This window comes from Apostichopus japonicus, chromosome 20 (assembly GCF_037975245.1).
Source record: "Apostichopus japonicus isolate 1M-3 chromosome 20, ASM3797524v1, whole genome shotgun sequence".
In the NCBI taxonomy this organism is placed as follows: domain Eukaryota; kingdom Metazoa; phylum Echinodermata; class Holothuroidea; order Aspidochirotida; family Stichopodidae; genus Apostichopus; species Apostichopus japonicus.
This window is the reverse complement of record NC_092580.1, coordinates 23,634,403-23,656,466: the sequence shown is the minus strand read 5'-3', so window position 1 is coordinate 23,656,466 and position 22,064 is coordinate 23,634,403. Positions and strand designations below refer to the sequence as shown.

Sequence of the window (22,064 nt, the reverse complement as noted above, 5' to 3'; positions counted from 1 at the left end):
GAATAATTTATCAAAGTTTGTAAAAAGCAGTTTTGAAGTCCTGAATTTTGTCTCTCATAAAATTATCATGGTTTCTGTGCACATACAATAACTGCTATGCATATTTACTCTTGTATAGCAGCTTGGCTATTTTGCATAGCATTTTGTGATGCGATACCGGATAAATTATTCCCAGCATATTGATGGTTCTAACTCATGACTAACGATTAGTTGCTGTTCATTAGCAAAATTTGAACTGTTCAAACCAAGTCGGAAATATTTCTGGCACACAATTTTCACATGTAATGGTCGTTGTTTCGTATTCACCCGTCGATGTTTATGCACTACATACAGTATATGATGGACTTACTGTTACTTCCAGAATGATATACAGTAGATCTGGGATAGAAGTCTGCAAACAATCGCCCTTCTACCTACACGTAGCTGATCTCCTCGTCAATTATTATCCCACAAGATCTCAACCCCCTTGAGATTAACTCTCCTAAATTAGATCAAAGCAAATCAGGTGTGGAGGGAAGGGTTTGGTGATATTTCACAAAGTGTACATTTCCATGCTTTGTACGGTTAAGCACTACTAAAAACAAATGGTTATTACCATAGAAACTTCTGTTAGGTTGAAGGGACCTGGCTATCCATCTACGGTATGTGTGATTGCTACTGGGCATTGTCACAATCACACAAGTTATAATCCAATGCAAATCATATGATCAGGCTGAAGACTCGCACCCATCAGCCCACCCACCCCAATGTAGCCATATGAAAGAAGGGGTGAAGGGAAACAAATATATGAAAATTGTTTTAACCTGAGATTCGTATCTGAGTAGAATTTGGTGCCCTTTCAAGCCTAGATTTAGCTAGGCCTCAATGCCTGTGTCATTATCCCACAGTATAAACTGTACTGAAGGAAGCTTCACATTTGAACACAGCTTGAATGATATATGACTTGGAAAAATACACTTGTCTATTTTTTGTTGTTGAATGTTTAGGATTTTGTGTTTATGTTCAATTTTCAATATTGCTTGGTCTGATATAGTTATGAAAAGCAATAAACATCGAGATCCAATATTCTATTATTGGCTGATGATCGAAAACAGATGCAGTAATTATTGAGCTCTTTGTTTTGTTGTAAACTGAAAACTGTAGCTTTTTGTTCCATATCTAGGTATATAGATTAAAATAATAATAATAAATGAGACTTATAATGCGCCAAATCAGTAGACGAAAGCCACTGCTCAAGGCGCTTTACAAAGAAAGCAGATTAATTTACAAAAGAACAAGTGAAAAGATGGGTCTTAAGTAGACTTTTGAATAGTGTAAACAACACTGCTCAAGGCGCTTTACAAAGAAAGCAGATTAATTTACAAAAGAACAAGTGAAAAGATGGGTCTTAAGAAGACATTTGAATGCCATTGTTACTTACAAGTTACAAGTAATTAACCCATACAAGTTTTACTGCACTCTCGTTTTCATTGATATAGTACTATTTAAGTGATACTGCACAAATATTATTCCCATTCTTATTGTGAGGATGTATCCATCGCTTTCTAAAAGTGTCTGTACTGTACATTGGAGCAATAATTCTCATTTGGTCAGAAGTTTTCATATGTATATAACACTCAGTATACTACCGTACCAAACCTGACTTTGACATCATTTGGTAATGAGAAAGGCACTTCCTTACAATACTGAATATTACTTCACCTTGGCAAAATCCATCTACAGTACTATTGTACCTACAGTAGCTCCCTGCTGTTCAGACATGTCTTAGCCATTCAGCATTCTTGATAAGGTGTCTGTTGACTTAATTTAATTTCTTTTGTGAGGATGATCAAATTCAAGATTCCCAGAAGATGCAGTGCTGCTATGACAACCAATTTGCTTGATGAAATGGAAGTGGTGATATTCTGTTAGAGGGATTAAAATGACCCTACTTAAAATTCAACCTTCTTTTAGATGCATTACTGTACATGTATACTATTTTGAAATGCAAGTGGGTAATACACCAGCAGGTACAGTATGTGTGCACAGTTAGGGAAGTCTTAAAGCAGGTTGAGAGAGAACCGTACTGTGACATGTATTGTGAATCGTCACCAGTTGTCATGTGACATATTGCAAATTGTAAATGAAGTTTGGACTTGTGGCGTTACAGTAGTACTTCGTCAAATCTGAGAACGGTTGGTCATTGGAAAACTGTAGATACTGTAAGAAGTAAAGGAGATGTTGCACTAGACCTATTTCAGCAGAGAATGATGAAAATTGTGAACTGTAAAGCTGGAATTTGCTCTGTTCAATGTAACTTGAGTCGTAGTGTGTATAGTTAAGGTGACGGTTCATGGACAGTCCTGGGAATAAAGGTGTCATCATTATCACCGAATATCGCCTTTATCATACAATTTTTTTTATTGATTTTTGACCACATCAGTCAGTTACAGACCTTTGATTTACAGTTGATAAGTACAGTATTAATATGTACACTACAGTAGATATAGCAACCTGCCAGACGATGTTCCTACTGTACACTCATGTCATGTTTATAAACTCCTATTATTTAACAAAAACAGGATTGCATAAATATATATTCTGTAGTTTTCTATCTTAAGTTTTGCTGGTGTTAGAAGATGTAGAAGGCAATATAGTATTGTCACTATTAAGAAGGGAAATAATGTATGCTAAACTTCACTCATTTAATTCATAAATCCCATAGAGTACAGTGGTTATAACTGTGAAACAGCTCGAGGGTTAGCCCTCTGTTATACCAGTATCATGTTCTCTAGCTTGACCTTTGGACTGCTTAACACATTTAATTTAAATAAAACAATTCAACATTTCTTTTTACAAATTAGAATGCAGAAGTTTTGCATTGATCTGTTATTGCAAATTAGTATTTCAGACCTAACCTGGGTGCGTGTTATTAAAAAAATGGATAGAGCCTTTCAAATGCTCACCATATTTGTTATGCACTCGTGACCAGCTTCCTTACAGAGAGTGTACAGTAGATTAATATTACTTAAGTACTGAACAATAGCAGTACTGTACTGTAATTAATATACAGTGAAGTACAGTGTTGCATCTGTTCACTCTCTTGGAAATCAGCCAAGTTTTGTGCAAAATGAATAGTGCTGCAGTCCCCAAATTGGATGTTTGAAAACGATGCTTCTTACAGTTCTTTTTACGTTTAAAAAAACTTAATTCAGACCTCAGCTAAAGGTACTCTAAAAATTATGCTCTTTAGTTATCCTCCCAAGTGGCTGAACACATAGACTAGATATATTCAAGGTCTGAAAATGAATGCATTGTAGTTAAATTTGACAAAGACTGCTGTGAGCTGTCAAAGATTGCCATAAAAGGATTACGATATATTATTTATAGGATTCTCATTATTTGTATACTAATGAGTTCAATTGTTCAGTGAACAAGTTTTATAATCTAATAAGAAATGGACAATCCAGGTTGTGAATTAGACATAAACCACAGAAGGCGCATCACTTAATCGGCAAGTCAAAGATTCTCTTCTCTCATTAACTGTGACCTCGACCTTCTTGCAGTTCTGTGGGTCTTTGCCGAATGAAGAAACATGCACAATCCAATTGGAGAAAAGTAGGAAGCTTAAGTACCTGAAAACTTGCATCAAAATCGCTCTCAAACTTCTCCTTTTACAATACATATATCCACCGTTTCTATCTATGCTCTGATAGAGTACTGTTATGCTATGACCTAACCTTCTTTCTGTCTTATGTGTGAGATGTACTAAATTTGTCAGATACACTTAGTTTCAAGAGCATGAAATGACCATCTGCCAAGGTAATATAATTTTGTCCATAAAGCGACTTCTCGATTGATGTTTACATCAAGGCACACTTACTCTGTTACATATCAATTGAGATAACAGGTACAGTCTGTTGAAGCTGCATAAATTTGGTCTTGTAGCTGCTACACTTGGTTAATACCATACATACTACTTGACCATCAAAGAGGAAAGAAGAAGGTACTTGAAGAAGAGCATCAAACATGAAGGCCATCAATCTTGTTCTAAGGCCAAAGTACCAAAAATTGCAAAGGTTTGGCAATTGATGCCAAATTCCGATTGCCAAAATTAATCTTAAATTTTGTGGGGCACAAATTTTTTCTATTGAACTAAACAGTTTATAAAACTTAACAGTATATAACATGCTGACATTGTAAGATGCGGTCAAGTTGTAATTTCTTCTAAGTACTGTTAGTTCCAGTATCTACTGTACAGTAGTGCAGGTACATATATGCAAAGTGGTGAAACTGCTATTCAAGTGCAGAGATGCAGTTTTTGTACACAGCAGTATTTTATTATAACAGGCAAAGTAAGGAGTCATTAAAAGTATTGCTACAGGAAAAATATGAACACAGTTCTAAATCATTCCCCGAGTATGTTCGATGCATGTATGCATGCTGGGATATCCGGTTACACTATACTATGCATTCAGTATGGCCTTGTTCACATTTAAGAACCCAAGGGCGATTATTGATATTAAGTCTGCAAAGAGGATCAACTAGTTAAGAACAAGACGCGTTCACATTTAATAACAACTAAGTTTCGTATGAAGTTCACTTGCGAGATTAATATACTGCGCAGGCGTGAAAAGGTCATATCAGCTGTTTACATTTTCCCTGTGCTGTACTAGTATGTACTACTCCATACACCACTGCGCCACAACGTTCAACCATGGCACATGAATAGTAAGTATACAAACCACTCCGTACCACTACCACAACATGTTAACCCATATAAGAATTTCTTCCAAACTCTTCAAATGGAAGAGTATCTTGCTAGTCAGTGTTTTACTGCTGATGTCGAATTTGATGCTGGACTGCCGTCAGTTTGTTTTTTTCTCCCAACCTTTTCGGTTGCCTGTCAGCAGTATTGGTCGAATCAGTTTAAAGAAAATGAAACAGTTCACGTGTAGCGTCGATTGGTACAAACAATCACACTTATGTACTGCACATACAAAATACCCGCCCAATTGCAACTGGATAGAGCGGATATTTGAACCTTAACGGGAAATCTCAAGTCACCTTTCAGTCCGCGACCGTTCACATTACATTTATTAACAACGCAAGAGGGATTGAAGAAATCCCGAAAGGAGGGTTATTCTTAAGACCCCACACAGACTTGAAGTACGCGAGCGTTAACACTAAGGGAATTAATCGCCCTTGCGGACTTGAAGTACGGGTGCTTTCTTAAGTGTGAACAAGGCGTATGTGTTCATTGAGTACATTCGGTGCGTGCATGCATGGTGGGATATATCCAGTTACACTACAGTATACAGTACTATGCATTCAGTATGTGTACACTGAGTATTGTTAACAGTAATGAGGTTGATACATACTGTAGTTACAGTACCCAGACTAAACAGGGAACACAAATACAGATTTAAATCTTAAATTTAATATTTTTTTTTTAAATTGGTGGTGTTATGCTCAATCTTCAATGTATATAACAAAAAGGAACCTGAGAATATGCTCTGTTACTTGAGTCAATCAAACTGGTACAATTGACAAGGAAGACATTTGACATCAAAATTTCAGAGGATTGTGACTGAAAGCAAGTTCACTGCTTAAATCACTTGGATTAAAGGTTAATAATTAAGGAGCAATGAAATTTAAGATTAAGGCAATGCACAGTATCTACTGTAAAGGTAAGTGATATCCAGCAATGAATGCATATTATATAGTTCGCTAATAATTACACAAAGTTCCTGCAAAATACAGCTTTGAAGTGGTTTTACATTTCTATGTTTTAAGTTAAATATTTTGTTCAAAGCTCAGATTGTGGACTGAATATGTTGTCAACAATTTTGTGATTTTTCTTTTGTTAAACTTTTGGTAGAGTTTACAGCAGGCTAAAAGCAATCATAAACATAGCTGATGTTGCAATTTTAATTTGTATGAATAGGTTGAAATCTGTGACAATTTTTGGTAGGTTAAAATAATGAGAAGAGGATATCCATTATAATTTATTTTGTCATCATCTTTCAGGATTTGTCATCAAAGCTGACAAAGACGATTCAACTGAAGGCTCCTCTGGTCTCCTCGCCGATGGACACCGTCACAGAATCTGCCATGGCTATTGCAATGGCTGTAAGTTATAACATTGGTAAAATGGTCAATTTAGTCATGCCCAATTGATCATGGCTTGCGGAGGGGGAGGGGGGGGGGAGCCAGTTGACAATGACCCATAAAGAATTGTCACAGCAATGACTCCCCCTCCTTAAAGTTTCCCCTGTTTCAGGGTTCCTGATTATCAGGACTAATGCATCGCAACATTTTGCAAATTAAAAGTACTTTTATGAACCAAAAGATCAGCATTTGCAAATGCCTTGTACATTGTTTATGATGTTGGAAGAAATTTCAAGATAAGGTACAATTTTTTTTTTTTACTCACATTGCTTGCAGCAGAGATGATGATGTGGTTGAAGGATTGGGTGGAGAGGTGGGGGGGTGTGGTGGGGGAGTGTGATGGGGATGACAGGGGGAATGGTATGGTTGAAGAAGGGGGAGGTACAGTATTAGACAGTTTTGGTTCCTTCATAAAGAATTGCATGAACAGTTAGTGTCATCAAGCAAGAAATGATGCTGATGCATTTTAATGTGCCATATTAAATTCAATGTTTACCTCAACCCACCCCACCCATCACCATCCATATCCTGCCCAACTCAAATTCAACCTATGGCTCTTTAACCACTGCTACAAGTTTCAAGACTGTATGTTTTCTGCCTGGGAGCGTTGAATCCATTCCTCGTTGTATCTGATTTCTGAGGAGAGATTACTATCGTAATACTGTACATTACATTGTACAGTACCTCTCCATTTCTGTGTTAGATAACAGTCGTCCTGAATAGTACAGTGCTCTGTTAGAAGAGCCGATTTGTTTCAAGAATCATCGGCTACTGAATGAATTACCCTCTAAAATTATAGTATTTGACAAGGTAAAAGAGGTGTGCATCGCTAAGAATGTGCTGGTACTGTATGTGTTGTTATCTCCATGGTAGTCCCAATATGCTGGAACAGGTGCATGCCAAGTCTGTATAGTAGGATGTATACCTTGGTGCAATTTACACTCGCTTAATCGAATCCATGCTGTTAACTTAAAGATCGATGGTACATTAAAAGTGCTCAGAGAATTTCCTTCGTACTTCTCAGCGGCGGAATGTGTTGATTCGGAGGCACACACGAGGAGGCCCATAGTCCATATAGGCAGTGTGGGAGTTGCTTATTTATAACGCAGCCACAACCCCCTGGCCTGTCTAGATACCTTACCATGTAATATTATTATGTATCATGGCATGCTGGATATTTGTCACTCTTTGTCAATTTTCTAGGTTGATACAGAGCTGAATGTCTTTTTTGTTTTTTCGATACATGTGTAAAAAGTAAGTTGGCCTGACGTTTCGATCCTAGCAGGATCTTCTTCACAGGCTAAATGACAAGTAACAGTAACAGAAGGGACAAAAACACGCACAGAATACAGACAGGTTAATGAGCATGGTGAACACAAAGAGATAGATGTAAGGGGATTAGTAGACAAGGGATGGAGAGAAGAAAGAAAGAAACCAACAGGGGAAGAGGAGATGTGGGAGATTGTTTTTTCAATGCTAGTTAATATCACCACCATTGTCACAGAAAAATAGGCATGATGAGCAAAAATGTCTTCAATTTGTTCCATCAGTGTCACAACACATGTTTGCTACTGTTTGTAGCAAAATGATAAATAGAAATTGAACATCAACATTCACTGTAGCATACACAGTACTGCAGGGAAATAATTTATCCGAGTATCGGATTGCAAAGTACTATAAAAAATACATAATATTTTGTAAGGGAATGTTCTGAGCCTTCAAAACTGCAATGCAAAATTCGAGCACAGATTTGTTCCTTGTACTGTACAGTAGTACTGTATACAGTAGTGATGTCATAGCTCTATAAATGTAACTACTTAAAAGGCATTGAAGACTCGCGCTCTGAAAAGTTAACTTTCCATTGCTTGCAAGTGAAGTTTTCTTCTTGTCGCTACAAAATGCAGATAGTAATGAAACGTGATACCTTGTTTTCTTTTATCTAGACCTGAGATGTCCATCGCTGCTATGTCCACAGTGTTGTGTGTATTGACCGTAGCTGTATGTATTGACTGTACACTAGTGTCTAATTACTGACGGTAGCAAGCTGTGTGTGTATTTTCTGGGATAGATGGTGGTGTCTAACACTCCTGTTACACCTCATTCGAAACTAGGTCAGATTACCGTCATGAGACGTTTCTTTATGCTCGAGTCTTCAATGCATTTAACCTTTACCCTTTATTCTAATCGATAGCAATGTGGTGGCATTGGAATCTTACATCATAACTGCACTCCACAATACCAAGCCAATGAAGTCAAGAAGGTCAAGGTTCGTTTGTCTTAATCTTTTTCAATGTCTTAATATTGTTTTTTTATTATTGTTATTTATGTTTGTTTTTATTGTTATTGTTTCAATGTCTTATTGTCCTTAGGACACCATAGGATAGACACCCAGTTTAATCCTTTTAATCCTCCACTTGATTACATGTGTTACCATGTTAACCATTCTTATCCTCCAATTTATATTTACAATGGAACCAGTTTAATCCTTCAGTTCTTGTACACCACAAAATTCACTAATGAGGACTTTCTTTCATTTATAGTTCACACACATTACTGTGTGTGAGGTTACAGTGTTTCAGATTTTGTCAAACTTTTCCAATTTTTTCAGCGACTTTCTTTCAGTTAATGCACCGTCCAGTCAAACACTCAGTTGTTGTTTCAGGTAGAGTGAAGTATAAAAAACTGCTGGCACCTAAATTTAGGCGCCAAATAGGCTCATTCTTTGAGACACTGGTCCAAATGATAAATCTGATGTGAGCTACTTCTGTACTTTCTGGTGCTCTAGTATCTATGCCCGATGGTTCTTGATCGTCCAAGAAGATAGGACTCGAGTATGGGTTGGTTATTTGACTCCATTTCTGTTCCGTTTAGAAATATGAACAAGGATTCATTTTGGATCCAGTGGTGATGAAACCCGACCATCTCGTCCGTGATGTCTTTGAATCCAAAGCTAGGCACGGTTTCTCAGGTGAGATTCTTAACTTCAATTGAACGTTTATTTAAGTTTCTCTTACTCGACAGTTCAGATGTGTATTCTCCTTCACTTCATTATTCACGTTGTTTACTCATGTCGATGTGTTTTTGTATTTGTTGACTGTGTGTAGGTATGAATTAGGTGACTGTGCATTTGAGTTGAAACATTTTCATGTGGAAATACTTTAGTTAGGGATAGAAAGCTTTTAAAAGATGATCAGTTTTTATACCAATTGTGGTAGAAAGTCAAGAAATCTTCACTTTCATTCAACCTTTCAATAAGCAGTTTAATGAATGGCATTTTGTAAGGAAATTTCACTGGTGTGAATTAGGCCTACTCATCTCCTACCACACCCCCAACCACCACCCTTTTCCTACATCAACCACCTTGTAGATAAGGGTATAAAATATCTCATGCAGGTCTTAAATATTTGCGCTTGAATGGATTCTAGGAATGCTTGCAGATTGCAAATATTGTTTCATCAGTAGCCAGTTACCTAAGATGGTTCCTGTAGGGCCAACTTATGCACATCTCAGTGTTATTGCTGAACAGGGGCTGTGTAGGAAAGGAAATTCTTTGATCATTAGATTTTTTGACCCAAAATGAAAATTTGCTACTAGTGTAAGTGTGAAAAAAGAGAATGTAGCAGGACTATGATCGTAGAGGGGAATTTCCCCTCCAGTTTATACTTACAAGTTGTCCCCTAGTTAAATATTGTCTTCTTGCGTTTTCACATTGTCAAGCATTGCGACAGTCTTTCTTCTGATTTGACAGTCAAAATGACTGAGATTCATTTCGAGAGATGGAACCTCAACAGAACTGTTTTCTTCAAACCTTGGCGCTTCTTAGCACTAATTAACAGGAATGGCAGTGAGTTTTCAAGTGACCAACTTTAGTGGCTACTGTAGTTATTTATATGCAGTAGTAGTTCACCCCGATTGACAACGTTCGATGAATGGAACGTTATGATAAAAGCACATTATGGCTTCTGGAACCCATAACACAATCCTGCATAATCCTTTGCAGTAGTTATGTTGGCTCTAGTACAACCATAAAATTAACAAAATATATATAATGCTGCCTTTCTATAAGCCAGAAGATTAGGGGAAAATAAGTGCTGTGAAAAGCAATTTTAACAGTGTTTTATTACTGTGTAAGCATTGCTTAAGAGTAAACAGTTTACAGCAAATATGTATTTCTAAACAGATCTTTGTAGTGGTCCTATAGAAAAGTAAAACCCAACCAAAAATAGCTTGTACATTCACCAATGTTATTATTCCCAGTAACAGATCCCTTGTTGAGGTTGACAAGAGACTTTGAATACTTCAAAGATGATATTTATGTAGAAGGAGAATGCAGCTTTTATTTCCACCATACAGAGTACTCTGCTTTATTTAACTTGCCTATTGCAGACCTACGTCAAAAATATGCTTGGAGAAATTTATTCCAGTGAGACATAAGAAAAAAAAAGGAAAATAAACTAAATAAGTGTTTTTTGTTTGTTTTCTGAGAACAATATGACCTGAGTACCTGGACAATTTCATTTATGAGACGAAAGGAACTTGTAAAATGTAATGCCCATCAGGAAGGATTGGATAACCCCTTGAGCAGTAATTACGAGTTGAGAAAATACCCCACAGGGGCCTTTGTCTTCCTTCATGAGGCTCTGTCTTGACAGGAACTGCAACGATCGAAGCGACCTATGCTTTCAATACAAAGCGGAGAAGTGTTGGAAATTGTATTTCATTATGGAATATATAAAGATAATATTATGCCCCCCAGAAAGAAAGATATTAGGATATTAGAATCCTTGGCGGCAATTAGAAAACATATTCCCTGTCTCTTGGAATAGAGTAGTAATTAATCTCGAGAGGGAAGACCTTCTTTTTTACTCTTTTTTGACCATGATGCATCTGCAATGGCCTTGAGAATCATGGTAACAGATTGTAGACGGATATTTCCAACATCTTGATGGAAGTTTTTTAGCATAATTTATCTGTTATTGTAGTTTTTATTCTTCTTAATTTTGTTCCACTAAAGGAAGCCTTTGAATCTGCCTTATGTATGTTATGTTATCATGAAACATCTAACATATTCTTTAGGTTGATGGGCTTGTTTATACCAAATTCATAATTGCTTCATCAGTCTGTTTAAAATTAGTTTTGTGTAAAAGTAAGTTGGCCTGACGTTTCGATCCTAGCAGGATCAGAGAAGATCCTGCTAGGATCGAAACGTCAGGCCAACTTACTTTTACACATTCTCTTACACAGGCTCTCTAGTGGATAAGCAGTTTGCTAACAGTTTTAATTTACTTTAAAATTAGTTTTGTGAGATCAATATGGAGAAGAATTGCAATTATTTTTTTTTTAAATGTGTATTTCTTCCTTGTTTTTGGCGGCAGTATTCAAAGTCAGTCACATTCATCCTTAATGTCAGAGTTTGTTGCGCGGTAGAGTGAAACAAAATAGCTTGGATGTACGGTAGTTACTATCTGTCTCCTCTTCAGAAGTCTCAGTTTAGTGGGAGTGAAGAGGAGGTTAACAAATCATTTAAGAAACGTTAACCTAAAAAGCATAGGTTATTGAGACTGATCACTAGGGTGGTACGGCTCCTCAAATCATAATAATTAGAATAAAGGATTCTTAATGTGCACGTTTGCAATCTGCAGAGCACTCAAGGCTCAATGAAAAGAACAGTGAAGGACTTGCATTGTACTACCTTAGAGGGCAGAAGTTCAGAGTTGTAGCTTCCCCAATAGAGTTCATTTCCTCATAAAAGGTCTAGTTCCCTATACATAGTATCCTGAACTGTCATCTTGAAAATGTTTCCCTTGTTTGTTATTATATCTTTATCTTTGACAAGGAAACTTAGGAATGGTTCTGGTTTCATCAACATTTTTGTATTACTTTATCCTAACGTAGCTCTCTGTGTATGATACTATGTAGTAACGAGATTGAGACTAAAATTTGTGACACTTTAAGACACTCTTGTGATGTTTTCATTAAATATCCAAGAACCGGTCAGAAATGAACTATTTAATTGCAATCCTAACAAGTTTTGCTTTCAAGGCACTTTTTCATATCATATTCGTCATGTGCTTGCAAACAGCATATTGGAATGTTTCAAAACTATGGACTTGAATTCCTCTTAATAACTGAAACTATTTGGTACAATGAACTGCATGTAGGTATTTATTTTGGGATCTTAGTGTAAAAAAGTACTCAATGTTTACCAAAGTACCAATGCAGAAGGTTGTGCTTCTTTCCACTTGAAGCTACGGTTCTTAAATCCTAAACAAGGAAAGAACTAGCATTGCATAATAACTTGCTTAGATAATCTCTTTAATATTTACCTAGGGCTCACTTTATCAGTGGGGAATCCTTTTGTATGATCAGAGAATGTTTTACAGACAGAGTTGCTTACAAAATTCTTGTGTTCAACTTTGACCTCTGGCAGGGTTCAAATCCACAGAGTTTAACCTATATTGTATTTGTGTGAGCATTAATACAAATTTGATGCAGAGCTTGATGTTGGGACCATATCCATTGTAAACAGGCCCTTTGTCTTTGAAAAAGTCTTTTGCCATTTCCAATGGTATGTGTGCTGAATATGTGTGTGGTGCGCTTGCTCCATATTGTGTGGGTGATTATTCTTATTACCCTGCAGACTCCCTGCATTAACTTTCACTTAATTAGCCACATTACATATTATTTACATTTCCATTTGTCTCTGGCATTTAGTTTTGCTCCTTAATGACAAAATCATGTAAAGATTGAAATAATTTGCACTCAATGTTGAATTGACTTAAAATTGTCTCTTGAAAACTTACAGGTCCAGACAAACCCATCTTTGGTGAGTTTGCACACCTTTGGTTGTGTAAAGTGTGTTTCAGTGCATATCATTGCCTATCTAGATGAGCTATCTAACAGTTTGTCCGGAAGATGAAGTGCATGTTTGCTGAGAGTTTGTCCTTTCACTTTCACATCACATTGACATTTTTGTAGTGTTGCAACATGCCTTTTGATTAGATTCAGTACTAGCAACATAGTGAGGGTGGAGCTGGTTGGGTGGGAGATTGGGAGGGGGGGTGATGGAGGGGGCAGAGGAGATTGGAGGGAGATGAAATGGTGGTAAATCTACTGATACTCTAACCTCTTCTTCTACATCTATATGCACATCCTGTACCTATTATGATTTTATTAATAACCAACCGAACAGGTTTTAATTTTCCCCTGATCACAAACTCCTCAAGACTCTGTAATCACATGTTTGTTAATAGTTCACCCAGTAAGTATGAATGGTGATCTCTTTACTGCATCTTTTGCTATCAAGCTGTTTGAATCAGAACTATTATAAGCTACAGTGGAAAGTATTTAACATTCTACCAGGCCACTTAATCCTTTATGGGGGCGATTCGTCCTAGAATTGAAAGTAACAATTAGGGAAATTTTCCCTCAACCCTTCCCTTGTCTGTTTTCTCAATATTTAAAGGGGTCTGCATGTGCTCTTTGACTTGAGCATTCCCAAAGTTAAATCCCTGATGATGCAGTAATTGCTGTAAGATATTTAAGATACTAGACCTCTGACTAGCATTACCAGTAAAGCCATTGACCCTATGGAGATGATCCCATATTAGAAAGCTGGACATTGCAGTTCGGTAGAACACAGGACTACCTGAGAGTCATTATTCCCCCCTCCCCCCCAAAAAAAAAGGGTTTATGATTTTCTGCACCTGTAACAGTTTGCTCTTCCACATTTGCTTAAGTTATTATAGACAGAAATTTAATTTGACAAAATATTATTAACTTCCCTTTAAACTTCTATAAAGGACAACCAGGCTAATGAACATGTATTCAGGTCTGGAAGTTGGGCCATTTGCTGGCTAATTGCCATTGGATTTCGCAAGTCGACATTTAATTCTAGCCAATAGCTTTCTTATGTACTGCTAACTGGGTGTTTTTTAGCATGTGGCTAATATGAAATTCCAAGCCTGTGTACTCTACAGTATTAAAAAGAGCTTCCACTCACTGTCAGTGTCATATCTTTTGCCAATCAGTCTTATCCATATTTTGTAACAAAGAATTCTTTCTTTCAGACAGCTTTCATCACTTATGTGTCTCAGCACAGTTGTGACACAGTAATGTGACATTCTGTTTCCATGTGTCCCAGCAGAGTTATGACACATTAATGTGACATTCTGTTTCCCTGTGTCCCAGCACAGGTGTGACACAGTAACGTGACATTGTTTCCCTGTGTCCCAGCACAGGTGTGACACAGTAATGCGACATTCTGTTTCCCTGTGTCCCAGCACAGGTGTGACACAGTAATGTGACATTCTGTTTCCCTGTGTCCCAGCACAGGTGTGACACAGTAATGTAACATTCTGTTTCCCTGTGTCCCAGCACAGGTGTGACACGGTATTGTGACATGTTTCCCTGTGTCCCAGCACAGTTGTGACACAGTAATGTCACATCCTGTTTCCCTGTGTCCCAGCACAGTTATGACACAGTAATGTGACATTCTGTTTTCCTGTGTCCCAGCACAGGTGTGACACGGTATTGTGACATGTTTCCCTGTGTCCCAGCACAGTTGTGACACAGTAATGTCACATCCTGTTTCCCTGTGTCCCAGCACAGTTATGACACATTAATGCGACATTCTGTTTCCATGTGTGCAATCTAATTATCATATATGATTGTGTTTGCTTCACATTCTATGTCATCATTCATACAGCACCTATCGCTTCTCTCTCTCTTTCTCTTTTTTCTTATAATGGTGCTATGTTTGCTGAGTTTGCAGTTGCCATGGATACAACATTGACTTTAGCTGTAGTCTCATTAGTTTGTTATATTATAAAGAGCAAGGAGATGTATGGGAATAAATGGGTGCTTAAGAAGCTTATCAAGCAATTGATTATCGCAGTGTATTTTATATATTTTAGGCCAAGGTTTGTTTTTAAGTAAACTTAAACACTGGTTATGAATACTCAAGTATTGTCGAAATTGACTGTACAGAGGGTAAGGACTGTTGACAACTTGCCTACAGTTGTGAATTATCAGATGCAGGAACACAACACATACGTACACAGTTGACTGCAGTATAACAGTGTCATACGCTGCTGCTGTAATCATACATTGAACGTCTGCCAGCCAGCGTTGTCTGGTTTCATACACCAGTAGTGAAAATTCATTATCTTTTAATAATATTCAATTTAATCCAAAGGCATGTCACCTTGGCATAAACCATTTTGTCTGTTGGCTTCATGTCCACACTCACTTGCAAGTGACATATTTAATATGTGTGTTAAAGTAAACACTGCCTTTTGTTTGGATTTTAATTAAGGTTTTCTCAGAATAATGCGATTTTAATTCATGTTTCCACGAAAAATGTGAGTTTGACTTGGAATGTGCTACAAAAATTTACAGATGGTTTACATTCAGTGTCATTCTCACACATAATGTGCATCATTTGTACCCCTTAAGTCATGTAGAAGGTTTGAAATCAACAGCAGGTCGTTGGTTAGGTGCGGCCCAGTCAATTTTTCACTCCTTATATCTGGCCCATTTATTCAAAAAGGTTGCCCACCCCTGCCTTAAGTCATAATCCATCTGCTTTGTGGCCTTGGTTGCAACCAAGAAGGCATTTGAATCATGCAATCATATGTCCTCATTGCATACCAATGCATATTTAATAAAGGGCCTACAGTATGTAATATGTCAGTGATATATGTATGTATAGACTATAAAGTTTAATTGTGATACATAGGAGGGTAGTCTTAGCATCTTCTGATTTAATTTGTGAGTTCACGGCTGCTCAATAATAATAATAATAGTAGTTCTTATATTACGGGAATATGTTCTCTTTGGTTTGGTTAAGAAACACGGAATGCTACAGTTAACTATAATGAAGGATTAAAACCATATATTGGGAGGTAAATTTAAGACCTCCCAAACTTGTGTTAAGCCTTTCTGAAGGTTGCAACAAGTTGCAAACCTCTCAATAATTTTAAGAACTTCAGAGTATAGAACCTCATGATCTGATGGTTGTAATGAAACATGTTTAAAAGTTTGACGAAAAATGAACATGTTTCTTACTTTCATGGACTCTATTAAGGTATGATGCAGGGCATAGAGTGGGGCAGGGAGGAGGGGGGGGGGAAGATGTTGTCAAGTGAATATTATAAAATCTTATTAATCTTTTTCCAAAATATGGATCTTGAGTAGAGTTACCATGTCAGTGAGATCAAACTTCCAGAGTAGAATTATGTAATACTAAGTGTAGGAGCTGTCATTGCCAACTGTGTGAGATATTTTATGCTCTCTCACCTGTCTCCCCATAACAATTGCACTCTCCCTCTCTCTGTTTCTACAATGTCATGAGTGCCCTTTCAGTACTGCCCGCTCATGGTGCTACGACCGATACATTACAAAATAGAGGTCCTTTTGGAGTCGTCTTTCCAGGCTAAATATGTCCTTGAAATCTCGATCATCACATTGTAATGCTAACTTGAAGCAGTTGACCTAATATTTTACTTTGTCGTTTGTTTGTGTGGCTTGGGTAGTTGCATTGAGATCATGAGCGATTGCCTTTACATTCAGTATATATATATATATATATATATATATATATATTACTGGATGTTTCTTCTACCCTACTCTATTCCATACTATTAGGTGTATTAATTTGTCTTAAGTCTTATTGATTATGATGACTTTCCAAAGTATCCTTTTGTGTTTATATCCAAATTTGTGTGTGGATCAATGGTTTGACCGACTTTGGAATACAGTTTGAAAATTCTTTGAAGATACAAGCAAGACCTAGTTAATGTGTGTTTAGTAGATCATCATCATCATGGCAAGAAACAATGGTAACATTTTTGTATAATTTTTTTTTGAGTTTTCTTTAGTATGTTCGTCATGATTTACTGTAATAAAAACCGATCGTGCCATATCTCTCTGCATTCGTATGACCATTTTTCCGTATGAAGTTACACTGGATAAATTGAATTAAACTCCCTGCGCGGTAGCCAAATTTGCATCAAAACAGAGAAGATCTCACTTGTAACCGAATACCGTTGAGTAGATTGATAAGTCACAGCTCCAATGAGACCAGACGTTGTTCTAACACTCGATGACAGAGAGTGAAGGAAATAATTAATTTCTATCGATCCTCTCCTCTGGATGTAGCCTGTATTCATGGAGTATTCCTCTGTATTTTTCTTGTCTTTTTTAGGTATACCAATCACTGATACCGGTAACATTGGAGGAAAACTCTTGGGAATTGTGACGGCTAGAGACATCGATTTCTTGAAACCAGACAAATATGAAATTCCTCTGATGGAAGTCATGACCAAACGAGAAGACCTCGTAACTGGGAGGTCAAATATCACCTTAAAAGAAGCCAACTCCATACTGCAACACGCTAAGAAAGGTAAGAATTATGAAAACGTGAAAACAAAAACAGTGTTATTTATGTAAATGCCACAGGAATTTAAACAGAGGTATTGTTCGCATACATTGAATCAGTAGAGATATCATACTGCTTATATAACTGTTTACAAAAGAGCTGACATTGCATGAATATTCGTAGATAATTATAATCAATGTATTATTTTACCTTTTTCTTCTTACTCCATGGATGGGATTTGTGTAGTGACTATTTTTAGCAGCAAGGGTTTGCTACATTGGCATAAAGTGCTAAAGCTGGTAAAGCTGTCTATGCAAGCATCAATTCTTTGACTTGCCTCTTAGAGTTTATTATCTTTTGGTGTGTTAATTAAAGAATAATTTTGCATTTTCATCATCTACAGGGAAGCTGCCCATAGTCAACGAGAAAGATCAACTCGTCTCACTCATATCCAGAACCGATCTTAAGAAGCATAGAGAATTCCCCCTCGCCTCCAAAGATTCCAAGAAGCAATTGTTAGTCGGAGCCGCAATCAGTACTCGAGAGGAAGACAGGGAAAGACTCCACCTGTTGGTGCAGGCTGGAGTCGATGTCGTTGTTTTGGTGAGTGGTGGTAGTAGTAGTAGTAAGTTGAGTCTCGTCTATCCGACATGCTCAGTGATTAACCTCCGCCACGTATCACCATCTTGCGCAAGGTTCATTGCTTCCTCGAAATTGTTAATGTTAACATCCTTAAATTGCGACTTTATTTTTCCAAGCAAGGTAGTCACGTGCCTTCCTACTGGTTAAGCAGTATGTCTCAATGCTTCTCTTAAAGCAACCTTTCCTGGAGCGTCCTCCTGGAGTCTTGCTACATGACCGAAAAATCTCAATCTTCTATGTGCGACTATGGATGACCAAGGTGTTTGGTTGGTTTCATTGTAGAGCTCATCGATTGATAACCAATTCTTATTGGTCCATCTAATGTTGAAAATATTACAAAGTAGTCTCCTTTGAAAAGTGTCAATTTTGCGATCAAGATCCTTCGTTGTGCCCCACAGTTTGCAATTGTGAGTGGTGGTGACACCTGAAAAATGAAAAACAAAAAAAAAGTAAAAACATTGTTACACAGGTATGGCTGAGGATTTACTATTCAGTTGTGAAAATACTTGGCAAATACAGGCTCGCATCCAGTGTCGTTAATGTATTAAATGTGTAAAAGTAAGTTGGCTCGACAATTCGATCCTAGTAACAATAACAAGTAACAATAACAGAAGGGACAAAAACACACACAGAATACAGACAGGTTAATGAGCATGGTGAACACATAGAGATAGATGGAAGGGGATTAGTAGACAAGGGATGGAGAGAAGAAAGAAAGAAACCAACAGGGGAAAAGGAGAGGTAGGAGATAAACAGTTGAGGGACAAAGAGAGGATTAAGGGAAGGGGGTAGGGAATAATGTATTAAATGGTATTCTTGTATCAGACCTCAACAGTGTGTAAATTGTTCCTTCATCTCCTTCTTCTTCTTCATATTCTTCATCTCGTGTTTAGGATTCATCACAGGGTAATTCTGTCTACCAGATTGACATGATAAAGTACATAAAGAGCCAATTCCCTGAAATCCAGGTGGTGGCTGGGAACGGTGAGTATACATGCACAAATCATGAACAGATGACCGGTGGTATACTATGCAGCACTTTTCTGAAAGATACTCTTTTTATTCGTGTAAAAGTGTAATATTTAAAATATATGTGAAATATATTATATATATATATAAATATATTATATAATTTATATTATATATAATATATTATATCTATATAAAATATATATAATATATATTATATTATATATTATATTTAAAGTGTAAATATTTACATGACGTTGGTTAGCACGCGGGGGAAAAAAATTCCTATTCAATGCAAGATGCAAGATGGATATTTGAAGTCTTACGTTCAAAAGATATATTGTGATATTCTCAGAAAATGTCAAGATTTAATGAATTTGTATGCACAATTTTCTGGATGTCATGTTATAAAGGCAGTACATAAATAAATCAATTTTGCATATTTGAAAATGATAAATTGTGTACCTGATTTACCCCGTTAGATGAACTATTTGTCTGATTAAGGCAGCACAAGGGATATCAAGTATTAAAGATAATAAATTAAAATATTGTGTCATCTGTTGAAATTCCTCACCATTCACTGCAATTTCAACCTTTGACCCTCTATAACCTCAAACAAAGGGAAAAAAATGAAAATATTAAAAAGGACACATCAAGTTTGTGTTTTCTTTAGGGGGAGTTTGGGAAGATGTTGTGCCACATTTTACGTCACACATAAGGGAAATCCGATTGCAAAATATTTTGTGCGACAAAGTTTTGTAACACTACTACTCTGTTCACAAAAGTGCATCATTTGTCAAAGGATGTTTTATCCCCTCCTGTGTGGAATAGGGATCTTTTGCACTACAATGAATCAAATACTTATTTTGGGAAGGGATTTAGAGATTTTGTAGAGTTTTGGTATCTTTGGTATGGTTAACTTTGCCAACACCATGATACAGTTATATATATTTCATGGGGCATCATCTGTTATAGTTTATCGTCAGCCTGATAGGTATAGAAGATGTTGGTTTAGTTTCTTTATACGCATCTAGCCAGAGGAACCTTCTTCTGGTATGTTTTTTACCAAGAACTTTCCAGTTGTTGTTTTGTTGGTTGCCACCCTCCATTTATTTACTTCACCATGATTTTGAAACTAACAGCAAATATGTTAAACTAAAAATTTTCAAAACGTGCTGTTTGATATGACGTAAGTTTATATCTTAAATGGTCTACATCTTTTTAGCTTACCGAATGGTGCCCAATACTTTTTCCACTCTTGAACAAGAAATAGATTTAAATGATACAAGTATAAAATGAAAGATTGGAAAAAACTGAACTAGGAATTAAAAGCAAAGATATATATGGCTATGATGGGATTTGCACCAGTGACATACAGTATGGGTTTATGCAATCCCAGAGGTCACTTACAGTGTGAATCCCATTCTAGTCATCAATTTTCTTTGCTCTTTTCCATTTAAAGATATTTAAATGAAACTTTCAGATGAAAAATGAGAGGTATGTGTTATGCATCTTTCTCATCGTGCACTGAATGGTAAAATAAAGGTCACTTTATTTATTGATGACTTTTGTAACCCCTCTTTTCTGGTTCTAGTCGTGACGGTCAATCAAGCAGATAATCTCATCCAAGCAGGAGCAGATGCCCTCAGAGTTGGGATGGGCAGTGGTTCCATCTGCATCACGCAAGAAGGTTAGTATTTATTCTGGTGACACCCCCTTAATGACACCCTTAGGACACCATGCAACACGATTGGTGACTCCATGGAGTAATCTTATCTGGCAGAGCATAGCGAAATACTAATACCCAAGGTGACTAAGGTCACGCTACGCAACTGTAAAGCATATCTTTGTACATAGAAACTTCTCTCCTTTACGGTTTTATGATAAAGAAAAAATTAGAACCTAAAGACTAACCTTATTCCCTGGACTTGTTCATGTGTATGTGTCATTTTTATGTCATTAACCCAAACCATTATAACAGTTTGTGATGCACAATCTTTTTTTTTTGTAGTATTTTATCTTGTCAGTTTTGTTTGAAATTGTCCCTTTTGTTTTCTTGTCACTTTTGTTTGAAATTGTCACTATTGTTTATACTTGGTCACTTTCGTTTTTCTTGTCACTTTTTTGAAATTGTCATTTTCTGTTGTTTCTTGTCATATTTTGTTTTTCTTGGCACTTTTGTTGTTTCATATTAACCCAAATTACATTTATTTGCTTGACAAGAAGGAAGCAAGGGTAATGGCAAAACAATGAGGGAGCTTAACATTGGAACAAAGAAAGGTATGATGCACACAAAATAAAGAAACCAAGAACGAAGAATGTTTTGTAGTGCTTTGATGTTCACAATATCATATTATAGTGATTGGTACTCTTAACATATGATATGTAGTATCTGATAAAAGAAATCTGAAGATACATGCTGATCTGATTAATAAACTGAAAAATTAAGATATCATATTGGCAGAATCATTTCCATACAATGATGTATTGTGATTTACATATTTGTGATTGATCTAATAAAACTGCCGATGTACCTTACTTCCCCATCTTAACTTAAATACAAGAATCATTAACAAACTTTCAAGTTCAACCTATGAGATGTGATTCAAGCTTGACTATGCTCATTTCATGGCAGTAAGCACCTTTTCAATACAATTTGCTCCTATAATGCAGCATCTCCCACTTGTGATTCTCTCTACCAAATCAAATATTACTAAATTATCTTAACTCGATCAAAAGTAATTATGGTTGATTGCAGTTAACTAATGAGTTTTTTTTCCCAGAAACTTTTGATATTTTTTGCATGCAGAAAGATCACCAGGAAGTTTGTACCTTTCTTCAGTTTTTTTTTCATAAATTATTTGTTGTAAAACTTAGCTATTGAAGCTAATTCTTGCATTGACACAGGCTTTTCATATCAAAG

The 22,064-nt window shown here is 36.6% G+C and overlaps 1 protein-coding gene across 4 annotated transcripts in view; it reads left to right on the top strand.

Moving 5' to 3' along the window:
- The window catches only part of LOC139962006 (inosine-5'-monophosphate dehydrogenase 2-like), a 46,661-nt gene that overhangs the window by 5,227 nt on the left and 19,370 nt on the right, over positions 1-22,064 (top strand). For 2 of the 4 annotated variants that reach the window (XM_071961797.1, XM_071961795.1), the window contains exons 4-11: positions 6,010-6,111; positions 8,342-8,416; positions 9,022-9,118; positions 12,956-12,976; positions 17,357-17,554; positions 17,934-18,133; positions 19,066-19,156; positions 20,736-20,831. In XM_071961797.1, the coding sequence (XP_071817898.1) occupies positions 6,010-6,111; positions 8,342-8,416; positions 9,022-9,118; positions 12,956-12,976; positions 17,357-17,554; positions 17,934-18,133; positions 19,066-19,156; positions 20,736-20,831 (880 nt within the window). The remainder of the gene's footprint in view (positions 1-6,009; positions 6,112-8,341; positions 8,417-9,021; positions 9,119-12,955; positions 12,977-17,356; positions 17,555-17,933; positions 18,134-19,065; positions 19,157-20,735; positions 20,832-22,064) is intronic. The other 2 variants (XM_071961796.1, XM_071961799.1) reach the window with 1 other exon arrangement.